General features: G+C 51.3%; 1 protein-coding gene across 2 annotated transcripts in view; it reads left to right on the top strand.

The window, feature by feature from the left end:
• QPRT (quinolinate phosphoribosyltransferase) overlaps window positions 1–27,150 on the top strand; it is a 29,684-nt gene extending 2,534 nt beyond the window's left edge. The window contains exons 2-4 of one of the 2 annotated variants that reach the window (XM_058440907.1): window positions 23,157–23,248; window positions 25,460–25,591; window positions 25,663–27,150. In XM_058440907.1, coding sequence (XP_058296890.1) covers window positions 23,157–23,248; window positions 25,460–25,591; window positions 25,663–25,881 — 443 coding nt within the window. In that variant the 3' untranslated portion in view covers window positions 25,882–27,150. Of the gene's footprint in view, window positions 1–23,156; window positions 23,693–25,459; window positions 25,592–25,662 lie in introns of both variants that reach the window. The other variant, XM_032155823.2, reaches the window with a different exon arrangement.
• Window positions 27,151–27,630: the final 480 nt, after the last annotated feature.

Raw genomic sequence — 27,630 nt, 5'->3', positions numbered from 1 at the left:
AGAGATGGGGTGTCACCATGTTCATGTTAGGCAGGCTAGAAGATCTAGATTTTTTTTTTTTTTTCGAGATGGAGTCTCACTCTGTCGCCAGGCTGGAGTGCAGTGGCAGGATCTCGGCTCACTGCAACCTTCGCCTCCCAGGTTCAAGTGATTATTTTGCCTCAGCCTCACGAGTAGCTGGGACTACAGTGCTTCAGGCGCTTGCTGCCATGCCCAACTAATTTTTATATTTCTAGTAGAGACAGGGTTTCACCATGTTGGCCAGGATGGTCTCGATCTCTTGACCTTGTGATCCGCCTGCCTCGGTCTCCCAAAGTGCTGGGATTACAGGCGTGAGCCACCGCATCCGGCCCAGATTCTTAACAGAGTAAAGGAAAACCTCAAAAAGTCAAGGATGGAAGCTGGGCGCGGTGGCTCACACTTGTAATCTCAGTGCTTTGGGAGGCTGAGGCGAGAGGATACCTTGAGGCCAGGAGTTCGAGACAAGCCTGGGTAACATAGTGAGACCCCGCCTCTAAAAAGAAAAAAACATGTCAGGGTTGCTCAGGGATGACATACCCACCTTGTGGCCTTCCCACCATGTAATTCTTCTGTTGGGTTTTTTTTTTTGAGACGGAGTTTTGCACTTGTTGCCCAGGCTGGAGTGCAGTGGCGTGATCTCGGCTCACTGCAACTTCCGCCTCCCAGGTTCAAGCGATTTTCTTGCCTCAGCCTCCCGAGTAGCTGGGATTACAGGCACTTGCCACAATGCCCAGCTAATTTTTTTTGTATTTTTAGTAGAGATGGGGTTTCACCATGTTGGTCAGGCTGGTCTCGAACTCCTGACCTCAGGTGATCCGCCCACCTCAGCCTCCCAAAGATTTCAGGCGTAAGCCACCGCACCCGGTGTGGGTTTTTTGTTTTTTCAGAGACAGGGTCCTACTCTGTGGCCCAAGCTGGAGTGCAGTGGCAGGATCACTGCAACCTCGAACTCCTGGGCTCAAGTGATCCTCCCGCCTCAGCCTTCTGAGCAGCCAGGACTACAGTTGTGCAACACTGTGTCTGGCTACTTTTTTGAATGTTTTATTTGCAGAGACGAAGGTCTTGATATGTTACCCCAGCTGGTCTTGAAAATCCCAGGCTCGGCCAGGCGCGGTGGCTCACGCTTGTAATCCCAGCACTTTGGGAGGCCGAGGCGGGCGGATCACGAGGTCAGGAGATCGAGACCACGGTGAAACCCCGTCTCTACTAAAAATACAAAAAAATTAGCCGGGCGTGGTGGCGGGCGCCTGTAGTCCCAGCTACTCGGAGAGGCTGAGGCAGGAGAATGGCGTGAACCCGGGAGGCGGAGCTTGCAGTGAGCCGAGATTGCGCCACTGCACTCCAGCCTGGGCGACAGAGCGAGACTCCGTCTCAAAAAAAAAAAAAAAAAAAAAGAAAATCCCAGGCTCAAACAATCCTGCTGCCTTGGCCTCCCAAAGTGCTAGGATTATGGATATGAGCCACTGTGACTGGCCCACTGTGTAGTTTAGAAATGACCTTGGAGTCAAATGCCTGGGTCCCAGTCCCATTCCCACCATTTGATAACTTTATGATTTTGGACAAGATGCTTAGCCTTACTGTGCCTTTATTTCCTCATTGATAAAGTGTGAATGTGCCTTCCCATAGGACTGTGGTAAGGATTCAATAAGATGCTATGTGTCTGGCACCTGACAGACAAAAATCACTTGGTAAGCCAGGCACAGTGGCTCGCGTCTGTAATCCTAGCACTTTGAGATGTTGAGGCAGGATAATTGCTTGAACCTAGGAGTTCGAGACCAGCCTGGAAAACATGGTGAGACCCCATCTCTACAAAAAAAAAATCCAAAAATAAGCCAGGCGTGGTGGCACATGCCTGTAGTCCTGGCTACTTGAGTGGCTGAGGTGGGAGGATCATCTGAGCCTGGGAGGTCGGGGCTACTGTGAGCCATGATTGTGCCACCACACTGTAGCCTAGGTGACAGAATGAGACCCTGTATTAAAAAAAAATGTCACTTGGCGATGGTTTTGCTGTTGATCTTGTTGGCTCCTCACATTTGTCTCTCCAGCTCTGAGCCCTCCCCAGGCTCCAGTTCTGTTTTGTTTTGTTTTGTTTTTTGAGACGGAGTCTAGCTCTGTTGCCCAGGCTGGAGTGCAGTGGCACAATTTTGACTCACTGCAACCTCTGCCTCCCGGGTTCAAGCAATTCTCCTGCCTCAGCCTCCTGAGTAGCTGAGATTGCAGGCGCCCACCACCACACCCAGCTAATTTTTTTGTATTTTTAGTAGAGACGGGGTTTCACTATATTGGCCAGGCTGGTCTCGAACTCCTGATCTCGTGATCCACCCGCCTTGGCCTCCCAAAATGCTAGGATTACAGGCATGAGCCACTGCGCCTGGCTTCCAGCTCTGTTTTTAAAACCCCTGACTGTCCATTTCCACCTGACGTCTCTCTTGATGTGTCACATTCAAAATCTTCCCTTGCCACCAGCTTTTCCTTCTGACGTCTCCATTTCTTTCTTTTTATTTTTCTTTTTGAGACAGAGTCTTACTCTGTTACCCAGGCTGGAGTGCAATGGCACAGTCTTGGCTCACTGCAACCTCTGCTTCCCGGGTTCAAGTGATTCTCCTGCCTCAGCCTCCTGAGTAGCTGGGATAACAGGCGCACGCCACCACGCCCAGCTAATTTTTGTATTTTTAGCAGAGACATGGTTTCACTATGTTGGCCAGGCTGGTCTTGAGCTCCCGACCTTAAGTGATCTGCCCGCCTCGGCCTCCCAAAGTGCTGGGATTTACAGGCGTGAGCGACAGCTCCCGGCCTGACGTCTCCATTTCTGTTCCTGCCTCACCAGCCTCCTACTCAGACTGGAAACCTCAGGGTCACCTTTGACCACTCACCCTCCCTTATACCTCAGGATCCAAAGAGTCCCCACATGTTCCCTGGACTTACCTTCATGACATCGCCTGACCCTCTTCCTTTGTTTCCACACCTCCTCCCTCTGCGGGAGCAGCCTGTTTGAAGCTTCCTTCTCCTTGCTGCCTTCACGCACGTGACGACAGCTGACGCTGAACTCTGGGCTGGGCCAGGAGGGTTGGCGCTGGGATCATGGACCCAGGAGAGAAGAGATGAGCCCGGGATGGGGCAGAGGCTGGGAAGTGACAGGGGAGTCCAGCGTGGGTACATACCAATGCGAGGCCAGTGGGCAGAGGCAGAGTGGTCCACCAGGGGCCAGGTGTGGGCAGCAGGGCCAGTCCCAGCATCTTATGGGTATGGAGTCCAGGTGGCCTTTTCCTACACTTCACCTTGGCTCACAACAGCTTTCCATCTTGTATCCATCAAGAACTCCAGACGCAGTTTAAATGTTTAAATTTCAAAGTTGGCTGGTCATGGTGGTTCACGCCTGTAATCTCAATACTTTGGGAGGCCAAGGTGGGCGGATCACTTGAGGTCAGGAGTTCAAGACCAGCCTGGCCAACATGGTGAAACCCTGTCTCTACTAAAAAATACAAAAATTAGCTGGGCATGGTGGTGGGCGCCTGTAGTCCCAGTTACTTAAGAGGCTGAGGCAGGAGAATCACTTGAATCCCAGAGGCAGAGGTTGCAGTGAGCCAAGATTGCATCATTGCACTCCAGCCTGGGCAACAGAGCAAGACTCCATCTCAAAAAACTAAAATAAAATAAACAAATAAACTTCAAAGTTTTTTTGTTTGTTTGTTTGTTTTGTTTTGATTTGTTTTGTTTCCAAAGAGACAAGATCCTGCTCTGTTGCCCAGGCTGGAGTGCAGTGGCACTGCAGCCTCCATCTCCTGGGCTCAAGAGATCCTTCTGCCTCAGCCTCTTGAGTAGCTGGTACTACAGGGGTGCCCCACCGTGCCCAACTATTTTTAAAAAATTCTTTGTAGAAAAATAAATAAATAAATAAAAATTCTTTGTAGAGACGGGGTCTTGCTATGTTGTCCAGGCTGGTCTTGAACTCCTGGGCTCAAGCAGTCCTCCTGCCTTGGCCGCCTGAAGTGCTGAGATGACAGACGTGAGCCACTCAGCCAGCCCAGTTCATTTTGATCGTGTGACTTCTGATCGAAATTTTGTAGTGACTTCCCATTGCCTAGTGAGAGAAGCCTAACTCTTCCTCTCAACCACGGCCTGCTCATTCTGGCCCCGTCCTATGACTCAGCCTTCTTTCCCCATGCCCAAGACTGGGCACCGTCACCTGCATGTGCCCTGTGCCTCTGCTGCCTGGCCTGCGCTCTCTCCATTCTCTCTGCCTGGCGAGCCTTCCTCTCCTGTCAATTCCAGCCCATTCTCAGAACCAGGCTTTCTGGCTTCTCTTATCCATACTCAGATTCTGTGACTCATTCTACCGTATGTGTGCAGGGTGGTCACATTTGGCCGTATTTGGAGGTCACTTCTCTTCTCCACGGAGTGAACGGAGGGGAAAAGGACATTTATCTGGGACCTGAGGTGCTGACCAGCCTCTGTCTCCATCTGGTGTTTGCCAAATGAGTCAACAAATGAACAGATGGAAGAACATAGCTGCCAGAGTCAGACCCCTGGGTTGAGGCTCCTGGCCAGGCATTGGCTCAGGTGCTTTATGTGAATTGCCTCTTTCGGTCCTTCCAGCAGCCCTGGAATTTCCACGTGAAACTGACACTCAGGGAGGTTAGCGCGTTGCCTGAGTCACCCAGCCTGTAGGTTAGGTGTAACATAGAAACACAGTAAAGAGCTGAGCGTGGTGGCGTGTATCTGTGGTCCCAGCTGCTCGGGAGCCTGATGCAGGAGGATCATTTGAGTTCAAGAGCTTGAGGCTGCAGTGAGCCGTGATTGTACCACTGCATTCCAGCCTGGGCGACAGAGCAAGACCTTGTCTCTAAAAACAAAACAAAAACAAAAAACAGTAAACAACAACAACAACAAATCAGTAAACAATCCAGAATACAACAGCAACAGTGCCAGAGGGGGGAAAATCTTTATCTATTATGCCAGAGTTGTCAGTAATCTGTATCTTTACATGATTTGAAAAGAGAAAAGATGTACAAATAATACCCCAAGATGCCCTGATCCCCTCCGAGCAGAGATACCAATTTTTTTTTTCTCTTTGAGATGAAGTCTCGCTCTGTCACCTAGGCTCGACTCACTGCAACCTCCGCCTTCTGGGTTCAAGCGATTCTCCTGCCTCAGCTTCCCAAGTAGCTGGGATTACAGGTGCCCGCCACCACACCTGGCTAATTTTTGTATTTTTAGTAGAGACGGAGTTTCACCATGTTGACCAGGCTGGTCTTGAGCTGCTGACCTCAAGTGATCCGCCCACCTCAGCCTCCCAAAGTGCTGGGATTACAGGCATGAGCCACTGTGCCCAGCCTTAAATATGCCAATTTTATTAGAGTTTTATTAACTCTGGACAACCAATTAAGAAAGGATCGCCTTGAGTGATCAAGGTTACATCCCACAGGATAAAACTCTAATCTCTGAAGTCCAGGCATCTTAGGAGACCTTTTACATGTCCAGCTGCAAAGCTAGGAGGCCGCTGGACAGGGAGGGTGCAGCTGCCTCCTCCGTGCACGTGGCAGCCTGCCTGGCATTTCTCTGTTGGGCCAACTCCCCCTTGCCAGCTGTAAAAGCGCCTTCCCCTCTCTGAAGTGCCTTTCAGTAACAGCTGCTAATTAGGAGAGCCCGGTATTTTCAAAGCTACCCACAGGAATCCCTTTTGTTGGAAATGCATGAGAAAGTGAGGGCCTAAAAAAAAAAACCACCCAAATGTGTTTATTTATTTTTCACAAATAGAACATGGAATGTGTAACTGTTCCCCTCTCTATTAGATGATCAGAATGACTGAGCTCCAAGAAGGGGGCAAGAGGGGGACCCCTGCACATGGAAGCAGCTTTGATGTTCTCTTTTTTTTTTTTTTTTGAGACAGAGTCTCGCTGTCGCTCAGGCTGGAGTGCAGTGGCGCGATCTTGGCTCACTGCAGGCTCTGCCCCCCCGGGGTTCACACCATTCTCCTGCCTCAGCCTCCAGAATAGCTGGGACTACAGGCGCCCGCCACCTCGCCCGGCTAATTTTTTGTATTTTTAGTAAAGACGGGATTTCACTGTGTTAGCCAGGATGGTCTTGATCTCCTGACCTCCTGATCCACCCGCCTTGGCCTCCCAAAGTGCTGGGATTACAGGCGTGAGCCACCGCACCCGGCCTTTTTTTTTTTTTGAGACAGAGTCTCGCTCTGTTGCCCGGGTTAGAGTGCAGTGGCGGGATCAGGGCTCACTGTAGCCTCAACCTCCTAGACTCAAGTGATCCTTCTGCCTCAGCCTCCCAAGAGTAGCTGGGACTACAACTGCATGCCGTCACGCCTGGCTAATCTTTTAAATTTTATGTATTTGATTATTATTTTTTAGACTGCATCTCCCTCTGTTGCCCAAGCTGGAGTGCAGTGGCACAATCACGCTTTGCTGCAGCATCAACTTTCTGGGCTCTAGCAATCCTCCCGCCTCAGCTTCCCGAGTAGCTGGTACCACAGGTGCATGCCACCATGCCCGGCTAATATATATATATATATATATTTTTTTTTTTGGTATGACGATGTTGTCCAGGCTGGTCTTGAACTCCTGACCTCAAGTGATCCACACACCTTGCCCTCCCAAAGTGCTGAGATTACAGGCATGAGCCACCATGCCCAGCCAGCAGCTATGATGTTCTAAAGTACCCAGCTATGGAAAGGGAGGACCTGGGCTCATACTTACCATTGTCTAGCTGCGTCATTTTCTAGCTCTGCTCTTTAGATAATTCCTCTTTATGTTTCTGAGCCTCGGTTCTCCACCTATATTTTTTATTTTTATTTTATTTTATTTTATTTTTTTAGATGAAGTCTCGCTCTGTCGCCCATGCTGGAGTGCAATAGGGTGATCTCGGCTCACTGGAACCTCTACCTCCCAGGTTCAAGGAATTCTCCTACCTCAGCCTCCTGAGTAGCTGGAATTACAGGCGTGTGCCACTGCGCCTGGCCAGTTTTTTGTTTGTTTGTTTGTATTTTTAGTAGAGATGGGGTTTCACCATGTTGGCCAGGCTGGTCTCAAACTCCTGACCTCAAGTGATCCACCCACCTCGACCTCCCAAAGTGCTGGGATTACAGACGTGAGCTACTGTGCCCAGTCTCAGTTTTCCACCAATAAATACGAACAACATCCACTTTGAGGCCCTGTAGGTGAGGTTTGGGAGGAGGCATGAGAAGCGCCAGGCACGCAGTAGGCACCAACGCATGGTAGCTATTATTGTCTTCCTGTGGCTCAGAAGTTCTCGGTTCTTTTACAACTTAGAATTATTTTGCCATATTTCAGACCAATTACATCAGAATCTCTAGGGTGGGGCCTGGAGCTCCCCATAGGATTCCACTGTGCAGCAGAGGTTGAGAACCGCTGCCCTACCCAATAGTGTTGTGATTTATAATAAGAATTATGTATTTTGCTCTTTATCCTTGGTTCCTGGCATAGAGCTCCTAGAATCCTTGGAATTTCCTGAGCAATAGAGGAGCAAGGAGAATCCTTTGTTCTAATAGTTGATCTTTGTTGTTGTTGGTTTTTTGTTGTTGTTTGTTTTTTTTTTTGAGACGGAGTTTCGCTCTTGTTGCCCAGGCTGGAGTGCAATGGCATGATCTCGGCTCACCACAACCTCTGCCTCCCAGGTTCAAGCAATTCTCCTGCCTCAGCCTCCCGAGTAGCTGGGATTACAGGCATGCACTACCACACCCGGCTAATTTTGTATTTTTAGTAGAGACAGGTTTCTCTATATTGAGGCTGGTCTCGAACTCCTGACCTCAGGTGATCTGCCCGCCTCGGCCTCCCAAAGTGCTGGGATTACAGGCGTGAGCCACTGGGCCTGGCCGTTATTGCTTTTTCAAATTGAGACAGGATCTTACTTTGCTATCCAGGCTGGGGTGCAGTGGTGTGATCACGGCTCTCTGCAGTCTTGAACTCCTGGGCTCAAGGGATCCTCCCACATCAGCCTCCCAAGTAGCTGGGACTACAGGTGTGCACCACCATACCCGGCTAATTTTTCTGTAGAGATGGGGTTTTGCTATGTTGCTCAGGCTGGTCTTGAATTGCTGTGCTCAAGTGTTCTGCCCGCCTCGGCTTCCCAAAGTGCTGGGATTATTGCTGTCAGCCACCATGATGCCTAATTTGTGAAATTTGTGTAGTTGGCCAGGGGCGGTGGCTCACGCCTGTAATCCCAACACTTTGGGAGGCTGAGGGGGGAGGGTCACCTGAGGTCAGGAGTTTGAGACCACCCTGGCCAACATGGTGAAACCCTGTCTCTACTAAAAATACAAAAATTAGCCGAGCGTGGTGGCAGGCGCCTGTAATCCCAACTACTTGGGAGGCTGAGGCAGAAGAATCGCTTGAACCTGGGAGGCGGAGGTTGCAGTGAGCCAACACCATGCCATTGCACTCCAGCCTGGGTAACAAGAGCAAAAACTCCGTCTCAAAAAATAAAATAAAACAAAATAAAATTTACGTAGTGATGGAGTTGTGCTATGTTGCCAGGCTGATCTCGAGCTCCTGGCCTCAAGCGACTCCCTCTCCCTGGCCTCCCAAAGTGCTGGGATACAGATATGAGCCACCACACTGGGCCTAATACTTGATCTTTGACCCAAGTTCCTGACAGAACTCCTAATCCCTTGGAATTTCTGGGTGATCAGGGGGTCTTTTGTTCTAATGAGGTGATTCTTGGTGGGCTTCTGGAAGGGGGCCAGTCACCAGAGAGATACTGCAATGATTAGAAGCTTGGAACTCTCAGCAGTATCTTCCACCTTCTGGGAAGGGGAGAGGGCCTAGAGATTGATTTAACTATCATGCCTGTGTGATGACACCTCCATAGAAATCGCTGAAATAAGATGTTAAGAGAGCTCCTGTGTTATAGGCCGGGTAAAGGTGCCAGGAGGAGGGTGGTACCCAGGAGAGGGCATGGAAGCCCCTTCCCCCATACCCTGCCCTATGTATTTCTCCCAGCTGGCTGTTCATTTGTGTCATTTGACAATGCCTTTGTAAGCCAGGTGTGGTGGCGCACCTAGAGTCCCAGTTACTCAGGAGGCTGAAGCAGAAGGATCACTTGAGCCCAGGAGCTGAAGAGTGCTCATGTAGTGTGCTATCCTCGAGCCTGTGAATATCCACTGCACTCCAGCTGGGCAACGTAGAAAGACACTGTCCAAAAAACAAAACAAGCTGGGCACGGTGGCTCATGCCTGTAATCCCAACACTTCAGGAGGCGGAGGCAGGTGGATCACTTGGTTAGGAGTTTGAGACCAGCCTGGCCAACATGGTGAAACCCCATCTCTACTAAAAATACAAAAATTAGCTGGGTGTGGTGGCTTGTGCTTGTAATCCCAGCTACTCGGGAGGCTAAGGCAGGAGAATCACTTGAACCCGGGAGGTGGAGGTTGCAGTGAGCTGAGATCTCGCCATTGCACTCCAGCCTGGGGGACAAGAGTGAGACTTCGTCAAAATAAATAAATAAATAAATAAAATAAAAAATAAAAAACAAAACAATACAAAACAAAAAAAAAGTGTTGTAATACACCAGCAATAGTAAGTAAACTGTCTTTCGGGGATTGCTGCTTTAGTAAAGATCAAATACAAGCAGGAGTCATGGGAACCTCTGATTTGTAACCAAGTCACACAAAAGTTGTGGGTAGCCTGAGAATCTCTTACTACTTGAGGCTGACGTCTGAAGTGGGGGACAGTCTTGTGGGACTGAGCCCTTTTGCTGTGGGGTCTGCACTAACTCTGGTTATGGTCACAATTGAAGTGAATTGTAGGACACGCAGCTATTGTTGGAGAATTGGTTGATGTGGGGGGAAAAACGCCATATAACTGGTCGCAGAAGCATTCTGTGTTGAGTGAACATACAGAAAAGAAACACTGTTGGTTTTTTAATGTACGTCACCCTAAAAGAACGTTCCATGACCCTGTCTCAAGTGGGGACTCTCTCTCTCCTTTCCTTGTTTTTCTCACTTTTTATTATCGAGAATTTCAAACATACACGAAAGTAGATAGAAAAGCATGGTGAACCCCCACAAAACCACCACCAACCTCAAAAAGCACCAGTGTGCGGCCAGCCCAGTCCCACCCTCCTTCTCTCTACCTTCCAGTATTATCTTAAAGCAAACCAATTCTCGAACTTTGTTTGTTTGTTTGTTTTGAGACAGAGTCTCGCTCTGTCACTCAGGCTGGAGTGCAGTGGCACAATCTCGGCTCACTGCAACCTCCGCCTCCTGGGTTCAAGTGATTCTTTCACCTCAGCCTCCCCAGTAGCTGGGATTACAGGCCTGCACCACTATACCCGGCTAATTTTTGTATTTTTCTTTTTTTTTTTGAGACGGAGTCTCTCTCTGTCGCCCAGGCTGGAGCGCAGTGGCGCAATCTCGGCTCACTGCAAGCTCCGCCTCCCGGGTTCACGCCATTCTCCTGCCTCAGCCTCCCGAGTAGCTGGGACTACAGGCGCCCGCCACTACGCCTGGCTAATTTTTTGTATTTTTAGTAGAGACGGGGTTTCACCGTGGTCTCGATCTCCTGACCTCGTGATCCGCCCACCTCGGCCTCCCAAAGTGCTGGGATTACAGGTGTGAGCCACTGCGCCCGGCCAAATTTTTGTATTTTTTTAGTAGAGACAGGGCTTCACCAGGTTGTCCAGGCTGGTCTCGAACTCCTGACCTCAGGTGATCTGCCCGCCTTGGCCTCCCAAAGCACTGGGATTACAGGTGTGAGCCACCGCGTCCAGCCAATATGTGGTCTTATGAGAGCACTGGTTCTTTTTTTTTTTTTTTTTCCCCTGAGGCAGGGTCGCACCTTGTTGCCTAGGCCAGAGTGCAGTAGCTCCATCATAGCTCACTGCAGCCTCCAACTCCTGGGCTCAAGGGATCCTCCCACTTCAGCCTTCTGAATAGCTGGACTACAGGCAGGTGTCACCATGCCCAGCTAATTTTTATAATTGTTTTTGTAGAGATGGGATCTCACTATGCTGCCCAGGCTGGTCAAACTCCTGGCCTCAAGCGATCCTTCTGCCTCGGCCTCCTAAAGTGTTGGGCTTACAGGTGTGAGCCACTGCCCCGGCCGAGCATTGATTCTTGATCCTCATGTGCATCTGAGTCACAGAGCAGGGTGGGGGCTGGCTCTTCCCCAACCTGGATCCCTGGAAACTACCCCCAGAGATTCTGGTTCACTTGGTCTGGAATGGGCCTGAGCATCTGAGAGTTTGAAAAGCTCCCATGATTCTGGTGTGCAGCCCAGGCAGAGGCCCCACTGTGTCCACTTCTCTTCAAAGGAGTGATTCACACCCACACCCCCACTTCCCTGCCTCCCATGCACTCCTCGAGCATGACAATGTGGCTTCTGCCCCTGACACCTGGCACCAGAACCGCTCTGGCACAAGCCTCACAGTTGCTAAGTGCAGAGCCCCATCCTCAGTCTTCCTTCTATTTACTTCTGCTCACCTCCCAAAACCCTCTTCTCCTTCCCAGGCACCCACTCCTGATGCTGCTTCTCTTTTTGTTGGACATGCCCTGTGGGTTCTTTATCTTATTATTTTATTTTAGAGACCGTGGCTTGCTCTGTCACCCAGGCTGGAGTGCAGTGGTGCAATCACAGCTCACTGCAGCCTCCAACTCCTGGACTCAAGCCGCAGCCTCTCCAGTAACTGGCGAGCAGCTGGGACTACAGGCGTGCACCCCCATGCCCAGCTAACTTTTTTTTTTCTTTTGTTTTTTGAGATGGAGTTTTGCTCTTGTTGCCCAGGCTGGAGAGCAATGGCACTATCTCGGCTCACTGCAACCTCTGCCTCCCAGGTTCAAGCAATTCTCCTACCTCAGCCTCCTGAGTAGCTGAGATCACAGGCGCCCACCACCATGCCTGGCTAATTTTTGTATTTTTAGTAGAGATGGGCTTTTGCCATGTTGGCCAGGCTGGTCTTGAACTCCTGACCTTAGGTGATCCACCTGCCTCGGCCTCCCAAAGTGCTGGGATTACAGGCATGAGCCACTGTGTCCGGCCATACGTTTTCCTTTTTTATATTTTGTAGAGACAATGGTCTCACTCTGTTGCCCAGGCCGGTCTCCAACTCCAGGGCTCAAGCAGTTCTCCTGCTACAGCCTCCCAAAGTGCTAGGATTACAGGTATGAGCCCCTGCACTCATCTTGTCTTTTAATAACTAATGTTTCCCAAATCCCTTCCCCTCTTCTTCCCTGCTCTAGGCGATTGCATTTGCTGCTCTATGCAGTCACCATCCGCATGCGCTGGCGGCTCCCCAATCCCCACTCCTCAGGGCAGCATCTCTTTTTTTTTTTTTTTGAGACAGAGTCTTGCTCTGTCACCCAGGCTGTAGTGCAGTGGCGCCATCTTGGCTCACTGCAGGCTCCGCCTCCCGGGTTCACGCCATTCTCCTGCCTCAGCCTCCGGAGTAGCTGGGACTACAGGCGCCTGCCACCACATCCGGCTAATTTTTTTTGTATTTTTTAGTAGAGACGGAGTTTCACCGTGTTAGCCAGGATGGTCTCCATCTCCTGACCTTGTGACCCGCCTGCCTCGGCCTCCCAAAGTGCTGAGATTACAGGCGTGAGCCACCACGACCGGTCCCCCCCACCTCCCGCTTTTATTTTTTTTTTTTTTAAGATGAGTCTTGCTCTGTCGCCCAGGCTGGAGTGCAGTGGCGCCATCTCGGCTCACTGCAACCTCCGCCTCCCGGGTTCATACCATTCTCCTGCCTCAGCCTCCTGAGCAGCTGGGACTACAGACGTCCTCCACCACACCAGGCTAATTTTTTGTATTTTTAGTAGAGACAGGGTTTCACCGTTTTCGCCAGGATGGTCTTGATCTCCTGACCTCGTGATCCTCCCGCCTCGGCCTCCCAAAGTGCTGGGATTACAGGCGTGAGCCACCGCGCCTGGCCATGGCAGCATCTCTTCTGAACTCCAGAGCCAACCCCTACCACCCTCTGGGCACCACCATCCACATCTCCTGCTGCCGCCTCAGCCTTAACCTCTGCAAAACCAAATCCATTCTTTCTCTCCGGCTCTGCAGATGCTAATCTGTTTCACCAGGGCACGATTCAGGAAACGCTTTGGGATTCAGCTTCTGTTCTTGTGAAATGGGAAGAATCCCTGTGGTGAGCTCCAAATGAGAGCACAAAGGGGAACAGGGGTGCCCACGGCTGGCACGCCACGGCACTCAGTGGGGTCACCGCCCCCTCCTGCTGTCCCCACCTCCACCCCGCCTGCTCTTCTCCCGGAATGATTCCTTCTGCCAGCTCTCAGCTACCCAGGACGGAGGCCCAAGGCTCCCACATCTGTTTAGCTGCTAATTCTGGTAGATCCCCTCTTGGAAATAGCTCTCAAATCTACCCCAGAGCTACTGTCAAAGTTCAGGGCTCCATCTCTTTTGGTTTCTTTGAAAATATTTTTTCAAATTAATTATTTGTTGGCTGGGTGCAGTGGCTCACGCCTGTAATCCCAGCACTTTGGGAGGCCGACGCGGGTGGATCACCTGAGGTCAAGAGTTCGAGAACCAGCCTGGCCAGCATGGTGAAACCCTATCTCTACAAAAATACAAAAATTAGCCAGGGATGGTGGTGCATGCCTGTAATCCCAGCTACTCGGGAGGCTGAGGCCGGAGAATCACTTGAACCCCGGAGGCAGAGGTTGCAGTGAGTTGAGATCACACCATTGCACTCCAGCCCAGGCAACAGAGTGAGACTCCGTCTCAAACAAAAGAAAATTATTTGTGGAGGCAGGGTTCCACTATGTTGCCCAGGCCTCAAGTGGCCCTCCTGCCTTGGTTTCCCACAGCACTGGGATTACAGGCGACAGCCACCGCGCCCAGCCTACTTTTTGTCTGGCCAAGACTACCTCAGCCTTTTTTTTGCCTCCCAATCTGTCTCCAGTTGGTGGCTGAAGTGAGCCTTCTGGAGCAAAACCATAAGCATATCACTCCTTCTTTTAAAATTCTGTGATGGGTCAGGCATGGTGGATCACACTTGTAATCCCAGCACTTTGGGAGGCTGAGGTGGGAGGACTGCTTGAGCCCAGGAGTTCAAAACCAGCCTGGGCAACATAGTGAGACCCCCGATCTCTACTTAAAAATAATAAAATGAAAAGAAAATTTTTTTTGAGATGGAGCTTCACTCTTGTTGCCTAGGCTGGAATACAATGGTGGGATCTCAGCTCACTGCAACCTCCACCTCCCGGGTTCAACCGATTCTCCTGCCTCAGCCTCCTGAGTAGTTGGGATTACAGGCATGTGCCACCATGCCTGGCTAATTTTGTATTTTTAGTAGAGACGGGGTTTCACCATGTTGGTCAGGCTGGACTCGAACTCCTGACCTCAGGTGATCGTTCCACCTCGGCCTCCCAAAGTGCTGGGATTACAGGCGTGAGCCACTATGTCCGGCCAATAAAATGAAATTTTATGATGGCTTCTGCGATCTGGCCAAATTCCTCCACTAAATAGTTTAGTTCTTTCTCCCTGTGGCCTCCCCTCCCACCATGTCACCTGTGAATCCCACACTGCCCCCACCCTACCACTGTCTGCGGGTGAGCAGATCAGTTTTCTCAGCCCCAAATGTCGGCCCCACCCCACACCTCTGCCTGGCAAACATCACTCACCGGTCCTCAGAGACACCTAGTCATTTATTCCATGAGTCCACCACACTTGAGAAATGCTTCATTTCTTAGTGAACACGCCTATCCTGTGCTAGAACTGTTCCTAAGGGCTTTCAAATATAAAGTCTTGTTTTTTGTTTTTGAGATGGAGTCTCGCTCTGTCGCCCAGGCTGGAGTGCGGTGGCACAATCTCGGCTCACTGCAACCTCTGCCTCCCAAGTTCAAGCAATTCTCTGCCTCAGCCTCCTGAGTAGCTGGGATTACAGGCGCCTGGCTTTTTTTTTTTTTTTTTCAATTTTTTTTATTTTTTGTATTTTTAGTAAAGACGGGGTTTCACCATCTTGGCCAGGCTGGTCTTGAACTCCTGACCCCAAGTGATCCACCCGCCTCGGCCTCCCAAAGTTCTGGGATTATAGGCGTGAGCCACCCTGCCCAGCCTCCAACTCCTGGCCTTGTCTTCCTCCCACCCTGGCTTCCCAGAGTGCTGGGAATAACAGACATGAGCCTCCACACCTGGCAACTTCTTTCCATTTTTCACTGATTCTCTGACACATCCTCATTGAGCACCTGCACTGTGCGGAGTGTTAATAATTGCTAGGCATGGAGGCAACAGCGTGGGCAGCTCTTTCTCTTACTTGTCAGGCTTTAGCCTATGCTGTTGCAGGACTGTGCCTTGGCCTGGAAGCCCCTTCCCTTATCCTCATCCCCAATCTCCCCCTTCAGCTTATTCCTCTTGCAGGTCTTCCCTTAAACATCACTTCCTCAGCAGGGGCCTCACAGACACGCCCCGACGTTAGATCCTGGTCCCTCTGTGCTTCCTGTTCTTCCCCCATCATCACGTCTACGGCTGTTTCCTCTCGGCGGGCAAAGACTGTCTGGCCATTGAGTTTTCTGCTATATCCAAGTGCTTCGCATACTGAACCATATAAATTTGCTGCTTTTATTGGTCAAAACGGCCAAATATTGGCAATTTTATATTGGTTAGCTTCATAGTATGTGAGCTAGAATACTTATCCCATCAGAGAGGTTGCGTAGCATAGTGAATCAGAGCCCAGGCTCTGGGGCCACACACCTGAGGTCCAGCCCTGGCTCTGCCACTTGTCACTAAGTGATTGTGGACCAGAGACAACCCTCAGGTGCCTTGGGTTCCTCATCTGTGACAGGGATGACAGTAATGACCTCCTCGTGCTGTTATACAGAAATGTACTAAAATACAAAAATTGGCCAGACATGGTGGCATGTGCCTGTAATCCCAGCTACTCAGGAGGCTGAGGCAGGGGAACTCAGGAGGCAGAGGCTGCAGTGAGTCTACAGTTACTGCCAAAGCTCAGGGCTCCATCCCTTTTCCATTGCATGCCACTGCACTCCAGCCTGGGCAAAAAAGTGAGACTCTGTCTCAAAAAAAAGAAAAAGAAAAAAATGTTTAAAAGGCCAGGAGTTGCCGGGCGCAGTGGCTCACGCTTGTAATCCCAGCACTTTGGGAGGCCGAGGCGGGCGGATCACGAGGTCAGGAGATCGAGACCACAGTGAAACCCCGTCTCTACTAAAAATACGAAAAATTAGCCGGGCGTGGTGGCGGACGGAGCTGAGGCAGGAAATGGGTGGAACGGGGAGTTGCATGACCCAAATCAACCACTGAACTCACCTGGGTGACAGGCGGAGGCCAGGAGTTTGAGACCCTGTCTCTATAAAAAAAAAAAAAAAAATTACCTTGGCATGGTGGAGCAGCTACTCAGGAGGCTGAGGTGAGAGGACCACATGAGCCCAGGAGTTCAAGGCTGCAGTGAGCCATGATTGCACCACTGCACTCCACTCTGTCTCAAAAAGAAAGAAAGAAAAAAGTCAAGAGAACTGGAGCTGAAACCATGAAAGGTCAGTCTTCAGCAGGAGAGTGATCAAAGAAAACCAGAACTAGACAGTCGTTAAAATAGCAAAAACATATTGCATTCCAGACTATTGCTGTAGGGGAAGAGTGACCTTAGATCAGAACTGGGCTGAACTCGAGGAGTACACCATGGGGGTTATAGCCAACGAGCAGAGTTGGGGGGCAGTGGATGGGATATTACCATGAGAAAGCACTGGGGGTTGGGGGGATTCTGACAAGACCAACCTAAAGGGATTCTTGCTGAGGGCAGGCCAAGGTGGTCAGACAGCGCCTGGGGGAGGGTGGAGGATGAGGACCCCCCTGGGGGAGGGTGGAGGATGAGGACCCCCATTAGGGATCAAGGGGCAATCAGATGTGGAGGATGAGGGACTGGCTAAGCTGACTTAGCAGGATTCTTGCTAAAATTGGACGATGCAGAGGTGAACACGGAAGTCCAAGGCCTAACTGGAAAAGAGCTGAAGGAACCTGAGTGAGGTTTGGCTATAGACAGAACTTCTGAGGGTGCCCATCAAAGTTACTTTATTTATTTATTTATTTATTTATTTATTTATTTATTTGAGACAGAGTCTCACTCTGTCGCCCAGGCTGGAGTACAGTGGTGCTATCTCGGCTCACTGCAAACTCTGCCTTCCAGGTTCAAGCAATTCTCATGCCTCAGCCTCTCGAGGAGCTGGGATTACAGGCGCATGCCACCATACACAGCTAAGTTTTGTGTTTTTAGTAGGGACAGGGTTTTGCCATGTTGGACAGGCTGGTCTTGAACTCCTGACCTCAGGCTAATTTTTTGTTTGTTTTTATTCTTTTTTTTTTTTTTTTTTTGAGACTGAGTTTTGCTCTTGTTGGACAGGCTGGAGTGCAATGGTGCGGTATCGATTCACTGCAACCTCTGCCTCCTGGGTTCAAGCGATTCTCCTGCCTCAGCCTCCCGAGTAGCTGGGACTACAGGTGCATACCACCATGCCCAGCTAATTTTTGTATTTTTAGTAGAGACAGGGTTTCATAACATTGGGCAGGCTGGTCTCAAACTCCTGACCTCAGGTGATTTGCCTGCCTCAGCCTCCCAAAGTGCTGGGATTACAGGCGTCAGCCACCATGCCAAGCCTTTTGTTTGTTTTTAAGTTTAACTTTTTTTTTGAGACCGAATCTCTCTCTGTCACCCAGGATGGATTGCAGTGGTGCAATCTCAGCTCACTGCAACCTCTGTCTCCTGGGTTCAAGAGAGTCAGCCTCCCAAGTAGCTGGGATTACAGGCACCTGCCACCACGGCTGGTTAATTTTTGTGTTTTTAGTAGAAGTGGGGTTTTGCCATGTTGGACAGGCTGGTCTTGAGCTCCTGACCTCAGGTGATCAACCCACCTTGGCCTCCCAAAGTGCTGGGATTACGGGCATGAACCACCATGCCCGGCCTTAAATTTAACTTTTATCTTAAGTTCAGGGGTACATGTGCAGGTTTCTTATATAGGTAAACTTGTGTCATGGGGGTTGTACACATTATTTAGTCACCCAGGTATTAAGTGTAGTACCCATTAGTTATTTTTCCTGATCCTCTTGAGGGAAGAGAGAGACCCTCTCATATTGTTTTATACTCAGAAAAGGAAAGAGAAGCGAAACTAAAGGCAGGTAGCTCGGCGCCTAGGAACCAGACCAGAAACCAAGGAACCAGACTCGAAATCAGGCCTGGGCCTGCCTGACCTAAGCCTGGTAGTTAAAATTCGACCTCTGACCTAGCAACTGTTGTTATCTATAGATTCCAGACATTATATGGAAGGACATTGTGAAACCTCCCGTTAGGTTCTATTTCACTCTGACCACCAGTGCTCGCAGCCCCTGTCACGTACCCCCTGGCTTGCTCAATCGATCACGACCCTCTCACGCGGACCCCCTTAGAGTTGTGAGCCCTTAAAAGGGACAGAAGTTGAGCAACTGAGGAGCTTGGATTTTAAGATGCTAGCCTGCCAATGCTCCCAGCTGATTAAACCACTCCCTTCACTATCTTGGTGTCTGAGGGGTTTTGTCCGCGGCTCGTCCTGCTACACTCTCCCTCCTCCAAACTTCCGCCCTCCAATAGGCTCCAGTATGTGTTATTCCCCTCTATGTGTCCATGTGTTTTCATCATTTAGCTCCCACTTATAAGTGAGAACATGCGGTATTTGGTTTTCTGTTCCTGCGTTTGCTTGCTAAGGATAATGGCCTCCAGCTCCATTCATGTCCCTGCAAAGAACGTAATCTCATTCTTTTTTATGGCTGCATAGTATTCCATGGTGTATGTGTACCACACTTTCTTTGTCCAGTCTACCATTGATGGGCATTTAGGTTGAATCATGTCTTTCCTGTGGTGAACAGTACTGTGATGTGTCTTTATAACAGAATGGTTTACATTCCTTTGGGTATATACCCAGTAATGGGATTGCTGGGTGGAATGGTATTTCTGGTTTTTGGTCTTTCAGAAATTGCTGCACTGTCCTCCACTATGGTTTAACTAATTTACACTCCCACCAACAGTATCTAAGTGTTCCTTTTTCTCTGCAACCTCGCCAGATCTCGGTGGTCAACTCCTCCCACTCCCCAGGCAATGCTGATTTGCTCTGTGCCTATAGTTTTACCTTTCCCAGGATGCTGCGTGAATGGCATCATACGGCCTTTTGGATCTGGCTCCTTTTAGTTAGACTGATACATTTGAGACAGGTCCCTATTGTTGCCTGTATCAGTAGTTGGTTTCTTCTTTTTTTGAGATGGATTCTCACTCTGTCGTCCAGGCTGGAGTGCAGTGGCATGATCTCAGCTCACTGCAACCTCTGCCTCCCTGGTTCAAGTGATTATCCTGCCTCAGCCCCCCAAGTAGCTGGGATTACAGGTGCGTGCCACCATGCCTGGCTAGTTTTTGTATTTTTTCGTACAGATGGGGTTTCACCATGTTGGCCAGGCTGGTCTTGAACTCCTGACCTCGTGATCCGCCCACCTTGGCCTCCCAAAGTGCTGGAATTACAGGCGTGAGCTTTGGTGCCCAGCCTGCATCACAGGTTGTTTACCCAATACTCACCAGCTGCGGAATTCAAATTCATTTTTAAAAAATCAGCCTGAAAAAAAAGAAAAAAATCAGGCTGGCCAGGCGTGGTGGCTCACGCCTGTAATACCAGCACTTTGGGAGGCCGAGGCAGGTGGATCACCCGAGGTCAGGAGTTTGAGACCAGCCTGGCCAAAATGGTAAAACCCTGTCTCTACTAAAAATACAAAAATTAGCCGGGCGTGGTGGCGGGCGCCTGTAATCCCAGCTACTTGGGAGGCTGAGGCAGAATTGCTGGAACCCGCGGGGTGGAGGTTGCAGTGAGGCAACATCACGCCACTTCACTCCAGCCTGGGCAAAAGAGTGAAGCTCTGTATCAAAAAAAAAAAAAAAAAAACCAAGGTGGGCACAGTGGCTCACTCCTGTAATCCCAGGACCTTGAGAGGCTGAGGTGCAAGGATTGTTTAAGCCTGGGAGTTCAAGACCAGCCGGGGATTATAGTGAGACCCCCATCTCTACAACAAAAAATATACGAAAATTAGCCGGGCATGGTTGGTGTGCGCCTGTAGTCCCAGTTCCTTGGGAAGCTGAGGCGAGAGGATTGCTTAAGCCTGGGCAGTTGAGGCTGCAGTGAGCCGTGATCGCGCCACTGCACTGCACCTAGTTTGAATGGAATGGGAGTGGGGGATTAGGCTCTCCTCCCTGCCGTTTGCTCCCAGGCCTTTTCCGTAGCTGGATGTGACCAACAGAGACAGTGCCCAGCCTCAGTATAGCTAGCTCTTAGCGGAGGGACAGGAGCCATCTGGGGCAGATGTGGGAGAGAATGTGGCGAAGGAGAGCCGGGTGCAGTCAAGGAGGCTTGTGGCTCGGAGGGGAGGTGGGGTGAGTGGGTGGTGACTCAGCAACTTGGCTTTGGGGAAGTAGACAAGAGAGGGCCTGCTTCGGAGAGCAGAGCAAGCCAGGATGTCTGGCCTTCACTTCCACTTGGAGCAGAAGTGTGCTGTGTGCGCGTGCATGTGCGTGTGCGTGCACGTGTGTGCGCGCGAAATCAACACCCTCACTGGCTGTGTTCCCCTTAACGGGAAGCCAAGTCCACAGATGACGGGGGTCCATTAGGCTGCAGGTCTTCTCCCTGCCGATAGATGGCGTTGTTGCACCGCGCCTGGGTTTGCCTCTGCTCGCAGCCATGCAGGGCCCACCACGGGCTATGCTTAGGGCGCGAGGGACCTTCACGAAGTCCACCATCCTTATTTATTTATTATTTTTTAAGTGTGGGTACTGGCCGGGCGCGGTGGCTCACGCCTGTAATCCCAGAACTTTGGGAGGCCGAGGCGGGCGGATCACGAAGTCAGGAGATCGAGACCATCCTGGTTAACACGGTGAAACCCCGTCTCTACTAAAACCCCCCAAAAATTAGCCGGGCGTGGTGGTGGGCGCCTGTAGTCCCAGCTACTCGGGAGGCTGGGGCAGGAGAATGGCGTGAACTCGGGAGGCGGAGCTTGCCGTGAGCCGAGATCGCGCCAGTGCGACAGAGCGAGACTCTGTCTCAAAAAAAAAAAAAAAAAAATGTGTGGGTACATAGGTATATATATTTGTGGGGTGCGCATTGATAAAGGCATGCAATGCATAATAATCACATCATGGGCTGACGCCGAGATCGTGCCTCTGCAGTCGCCAGGCCACTGCAGGCGCCACAGTGGCGACAGAGCGAGACTCCATCTCAAAAAAAATAAATAAATAAAAAGTATTAAAGTTAGGCCGGGCGCGGTGGCTCACGCCTGTAATCCCAGCACTTTGGGAGGCGGAGGCGGGCGAATCACGAGGTCAGAAGTTCCAGACCAGCCTGGCCAAAATGGTGAAACCCTGTCTCTACTAAAAATACAAAATTTAGCCGGGTGTGGTGGCAGGCGCCTGTAACCCCAGCCACTCAGGAGGCTGAGGCAGGAGAATCGCTTGAATCCGGAAGGCGGAGGTTGAAGCGAGCCGAGATCACTCCATTGCACTCCAGCCTGGGCAACAAGAGTGAGATTCTGTCTCAAAAAAAAAAAAAAAAAAAAATTACATCATGGAGAATGGGGTGTCCATCCCCTCAAGCATTTATCCTTTGTTACAGTCTAATTGCATTCTTTTAGTTATTTTGAAATGTACAGTTATTATTGACTATAGTCAACCTGTTGTTCTAGCAAATAGTAGGTCTTATTCATTCTATTTTTTATGTACACATTAACCTTCCCCACCTCCCCATCATTTTTTTTTTTTTTGAGACAGAGTCTTGCTCTGTCACCCAGGCTGGAGTGCAGTGGCACGATCTCAGCTCACTTCAACCTCTGCCTCCTGGGTTCAAGCGATTCTCCTGCTTCAGCCTCCCGAGTGGCTAGGGTTACAGGCGTGCGCCACTATACTTGGCTAATTTTTTTTCGGGGTTTCGTCACGTTGACCAGGCTGGTCTTGAACTCCTGACCTCAGGTGATCCACTTGCCTCAGCCTTCCAAAGTGCTGGGATTACAAGCATGAGCCACTGTGCCCAGCCCCATCATCCTCATTTTATTTATTTTTTATTTTTATTACTATTTTTTTAGATGGAGTCTTGCTCTGTCACCCAGGCTGGAGTGCAGTGGCACAACCTCGGCTCACTGCAACCTCCGCTTCCCGGGTTCAAGCAATTCTCTTGCCTCAGCCTCCCAAGTAGCTGGGATTGCAGGCGCCTGCCACCACACCCGGCTAATTTTTGCATTTTTAGTAGAGACAGGGTTTTACCATTTTGGCCAGGCTGGTCTCAAACTCCTGACCTTGGGTGATCCTCCTGCCTTGGCCTCCCAAAGTGTTGGGATTACAGGCGTGAGCCACCGCGCCTGGCCAGACTGATTTTTTTTTTAAGTGAATTTGAAAGCTGCAGCTGGTGAGTATTGGATAAACAAACTGTGATGGGATTGCAGGTGTCCACCCCCAAGCCTGGCTAATTTTTGTATTTTTAGTAGAGCCCATGTTGGCCAGGCTGGTCTCGAACTCCTGACCTCAAGTGATCTGCCTGCCCCAGCCTCCCAAAGTGTTGGGATTATAGGCATGAGCCACAGCACCTGGCCAGAAGTTTACTTTTTTTTTTTTTTTTTGAGATGGAGTCTTACTCTGTCACCCCGGCTGGAGTGCAGTGGCGTGATCTTGCTCACTGCAAGCTCCACCTCCTGGGTTCACGCCATTCTCCTGCTTCAGCCTCCGGAGTAGCTGGGACTACAGGTGCCCACCACCAAGCCTGGCTAATTTTTTCGTATTTTTAGTAGAGACGAGTTTCACCATGTTAGCCAGGATGGTCTTGATCTCCTGACCTCATGATCCGCCTGCCTCGGCCTCCCAAAGTACTGGGATTACAGACGTGAGCCACCGCACCCGGCCCAGAAGTTTAAATTTAACTAGGTGCCGAGTGACCTCGTCCAGCCCACAGCACTCCCCAACCCTCGCCCCCACAACCCCTCTTCCCCCCAAACCCCCCTTCCTCACCGCAGTCCCTCCCCTGGGACCCCTAGATCTTGAGGCTGATGGGCCAGTGCCCAGTTTCACTGGTTGTTAAATATTTTGACAGTGACCCCTGACAGCAGGAGAGGCAGCCAAACTCAACACCTGTTCTCTCTTTCCCCCAGGCCTGGCGCTGCTGCTGCCGCCCGTCACCCTGGCAGCCCTGGTGGACAGCTGGCTCCGAGAGGACTGCCCAGGGCTCAACTACGCAGCCTTGGTCAGCGGGGCAGGCCCCTCACAGGCGGTGCTGTGGGCCAAATCCCCTGGGGTACTGGCAGGGCAGCCTTTCTTCGATGCCATATTTACCCAACTCAACTGCCAAGTCTCCTGGTTCCTCCCCGAGGGATCGAAGCTGGTGCCGGTGGCCAGAGTGGCCGAGGTCCGGGGCCCTGCCCACCACCTGCTGCTGGGGGAACGGGTGGCCCTCAACATGCTGGCCCGCTGCAGTGGCATTGCCAGTGCTGCCGCCGCTGCAGTGGAGGCCGCCAGGGGGGCCGGCTGGACTGGGCACGTGGCCGGCACGAGGAAGACCACGCCAGGCTTCCGGCTGGTGGAGAAGTACGGGCTCCTGGTGGGCGGGGCCGCCTCGCACCGCTACGACCTGGGAGGGCTGGTGATGGTGAAGGATAACCATGTGGTGGCCGCCGGTGGCGTGGAGAAGGTGCTGGTCCTGCCTGTCCCTGGTCCAACCCCACCCTCAGCACACCCCTTCTCTCCCCTCCCCAGAGCCTCCAGCCATGACCCGGTGAATAGCCATGGCCTGGAGTCAGCAACACAAGACTCTTCCTACCTCAGCTCCTCCATCTGAGCCGGGCTCAGTTGAGCTCATCCAGCTAAGCTAAAGGGGAGCTGGGCCTGCTTTTCTTTTTCTGGAGATGAGGCCTCAGTCTCTCCAGCAGCTGGATATACAGGCATGCTCCACCCCACTGGCTAATTTTTGCTTTTTTTTTGTTTTGAGATGGAGTCTCACTCTTTCACCCAGGCTGGAGTGAAGTGACGCAATCTCGGCTCACTGGAACCTCTGCCTCCTGGGTTCAAGCAATTCTCCTGCCTCCGCCTCCCGAGTAGCTGGGATTACAGGCGCCAGCCACCTTGCCCGGCTAATTTTTGTATTTTTTTAGTAGAGACAGGGTTTCACCATGTTGGCCAGACTGATCTCAAACTCCTGACCTCAGGTGATCCACCTGCCTCAGCCTCCCAAAGTGCTGCGATTACAGGAGTGAGCCACTGCGCCCAGCTGCCTTTTTTTTTTGAGATTGGGGTCTATGTTGCCCAGGCTGGTCACAAACTTCTGGACTCAAGTGATCCTCCCACCTTGGCCTCCCAAAGTGCTGGGATTATAGGCATAAGCCACCATGCCTGGTTTTGGAATTGGTTCTTTATCTTTGTTCTGCTGCTGCGTGGTGTGATGCTCAAGAGCAAAGGACAACACGGGGGAAGCCAGTGTCACTGGCCCCACAGCCTTGAGCCCATCTCTCTAGCCCTCTGCACCTCATTTCCCATCTGTGAAATGTCCTTAAAGACCCCTTCTAATTTTAATATTCTGAGTCAAATTGAGCTCAGGTCCAAATGCCAAATATTGCTGATATTCATCCACTTTTTGACCCACAAAAGTGGTCATTTTAACCTACAGTAAAACATCCTGGCTCAATGGCTTATGGCTGTAATCCCAGCACTTTGGGAGGCCCAGGTGGGGGATTACTTAAGTCCAGGAGTTTGAGACCAGCCTGGGCCATATAGCAAGATTCTGTCTCCACGAAAAATGAAAAAATTAGCCATGCTTGTGGGCAAGCCCCTGTAGTCCCAGCCACTTGGGACTGAGGTGGAAGGGTCACTTGATCCCAGGAGGTGAAGGCTGCAGTGAACTATGACTGCACTGAACTCCAGCCTGGGCGACAGAGCAAGACCCTGACTCAAAAACAAAACAGTGGCCGGGCGTGGTGGCTCACGCCTGTAATCCCAGCACTTTGGGAGGCTGAGGTGGGTGGATCACGAGGTCATGAGTTAGAGACCATCCTGGCCACCATGGTGAAACCTCCTCTCTACTAAAAATACAAAAATTAGCTGGGCGTGGTGGCGTGCACCTGTAGTCCCAGCTACTCAGGAGGCTGAGGTGGGAGAATCACTTGATCCCAGGAGGTGGAGGCTGCAGTGAGCTGTCACTGCACCACTGCACTCCAGCCTGGGCGACAGGATGAGACCCTGTCTCAAAAACAAAACAAAACAAAACAAAAAAACCCCAATGTCTGGTTTCCTTACTAACCCCAAGCTCATGGTCCATCCAGAGCTTTTCAAATGTCAGTCCCGGCTCCCAGCGCCCCAGCTGCAGTGCTGGGCCCTATCGTCACCCTCGCCCTCCCGGCTCCCTGCGCCCCAGTGCCAGGTGCTGGGCCCAGTCCTCACCCTCGTCCTCCCGGCTGCCCAGCAGGCGGTGCGGGCGGCCCGGCAGGCGGCCGACTTCGCTCTGAAGGTGGAAGTGGAATGCAGCAGTCTGCAGGAGGCCGTGCAGGCGGCTGAGGCGGGTGCCGACCTTGTCCTGCTGGACAACTTCAAGCCGGAGGTAAGGTGGGCTCTGCCTCTGGGGAGGGGTCTGTGGTGGGCTTTTACCTCCCCTCGGCTTGTGTCCCGCAGGAGCTGCACCCCACGGCCACCGTGCTGAAGGCCCAGTTCCCGAGTGTGGCTGTGGAAGCCAGTGGGGGCATCACCCTGGACAACCTCCCCCAGTTCTGCGGGCCGCACATAGACGTCATCTCTATGGGGATGCTGACCCAGGCGGCCCCAGCCCTTGATTTCTCCCTCAAGCTGTTTGCCAAAGAGGCGGCTCCAGTGCCCAAAATCCACTGGTCCTAAGCCGGAAGAGGACGACACCAGCCATGGGTTAACGTGGCTCCTCAGGACCCTCCGGGTCACACATCTTTAGGCCCAATGGGGCACACTTGGCACTAGCTTGAGCCCAACTCTGGCTCTGCCACCTGCCGCTCCTGTGACCTGTCAGGGCTGACTTCACCTCTGCTCATCTCAGTTTCCTAATCTGTAAAATGGGTCTAATAAAGGATCAACCACATGGGGTTCTGCGGTGATAATGAGCACGTAGTGAGGGGTCAGCAAATGTCAGACGTTACCTAGGACAGCCGGGCACGATGGCTCATGCCTGTAATCCCAGTGCTTTGGGAGGCTGAGGCGGGAAGATCACTTGAGGTGAGGAGTTCGAGACCAGCCTGGCCAACATGGTGAAACCTCATCTCTACCAAAAATAGAAAAATTAGCTGAGTGTGGTGGCGCGCTCCTGTAATCCCAGCTACTTAGGAGGCTGAGGCAGGAGAATCGCTTGAACCCAGGAGGTGGAGGTTGCAGTGAGCTGATGGTGCCACTGCACTCTAGCCTGGGTGATAGAGCGAGACTCTGTCTCCAAAGAAGAAAGAAAGGAGAGAAAGAGAGAGAGAGGGGGAGGGAGGGAAAGGAAGGATGGAAAGAAAGGAAGAAAGGCAGGCAAAAGCCCCAAACAGGCCAAAACCTTCATCCTTCATGCACCCAACCTGTACCAAACACCAGCATGGCCTGGCTCTGAGTGCACAGCAGACGGAGGTTCGCTGGGCAGACATGCTGGGCTGGCCTGGATGCTCCCTTTGGTGATACCCTAAACAAAAGGGGCCAGTCCCACAGCAAGGACGGAGACCACTACTACTCCTGCTGCCCTCCTCCCCCCACCTTGCCTAGTTTACAAGACAGGAGGAAAGAGAGAAAGCAAAAAGTTAGAAAACAAAACAAAACAGAAGTAAGATAAATAGCCAGAAGACCTTGGCGTTACCACCCGGCTCTGGTAGTTAAAAAAAAGTAACAATAATAATAATATCAACCCCTGACCTAAACTACTTGTGTTATCTGTAAATTCCAGACATTGTATGAAAAAGCACTGCAAAACTTTCTGCTCTGTTAGCTGATGCATGTAGCCCCCAGTCACATTCCCCATGCTTGCTTGAAATATCACGACCCTTTCACGTGGACCCCTTAGAGTTATAAGCCTTTTAAAATGGCCAAGAATTTATTTTTCAAGGAGCTCAGCTATTAAGATGCAAGACTGCCAATGCTCCTGGCCGAATAAACCTCTTCCTTCGTTAATCTGGTGCCTGAGGAGTTTTGTCTGTGGCTCGTCCTGCTACAATAGGACACAGCCCAGAGGTGCCACCTGCAGCTGCCCTGTCCCCTCTAATCCCAGCTCCACCCTGTCTGCTCCTGTCCTTCCTCCAGGGGAAACATGGACACGCTCAGGTGAACCCCAGCTTCTTATGCCTGAACTGGGGACACTGAAGCCCCATGGGACCAGGGGTGCCACTGGGCATCAAGGGAGGAAAGTTGAGCCCAGGGGTGATCTGGGAACCGGAAGGGAAAACACGTGGGATCTGGGCAGGCATTGGGACCTGACAGAACAGAAGGGAGGAGTGGGTACCAGGACCTGCAAACTCGGTGCCTCCAGGACCTATTCGGATAAAATAAATGGGTGGAACTGGAATAAGACAAAGTGGGGGTGAACTGTGGCCAACCGGAAAATGCTCGTTGCAGCCACAGCATTCCATTTAAAAAGCAAAAGGAACCTGCCTG

The sequence above is a fragment of the Hylobates moloch genome, unplaced genomic scaffold (genome assembly GCF_009828535.3).
Source record: "Hylobates moloch isolate HMO894 unplaced genomic scaffold, HMol_V3 SCAFFOLD_6, whole genome shotgun sequence".
NCBI lineage: Eukaryota > Metazoa > Chordata > Mammalia > Primates > Hylobatidae > Hylobates > Hylobates moloch.
Note: the sequence above shows the minus strand (reverse complement) of the source record. Positions and strands in the feature narration are given on the sequence as shown.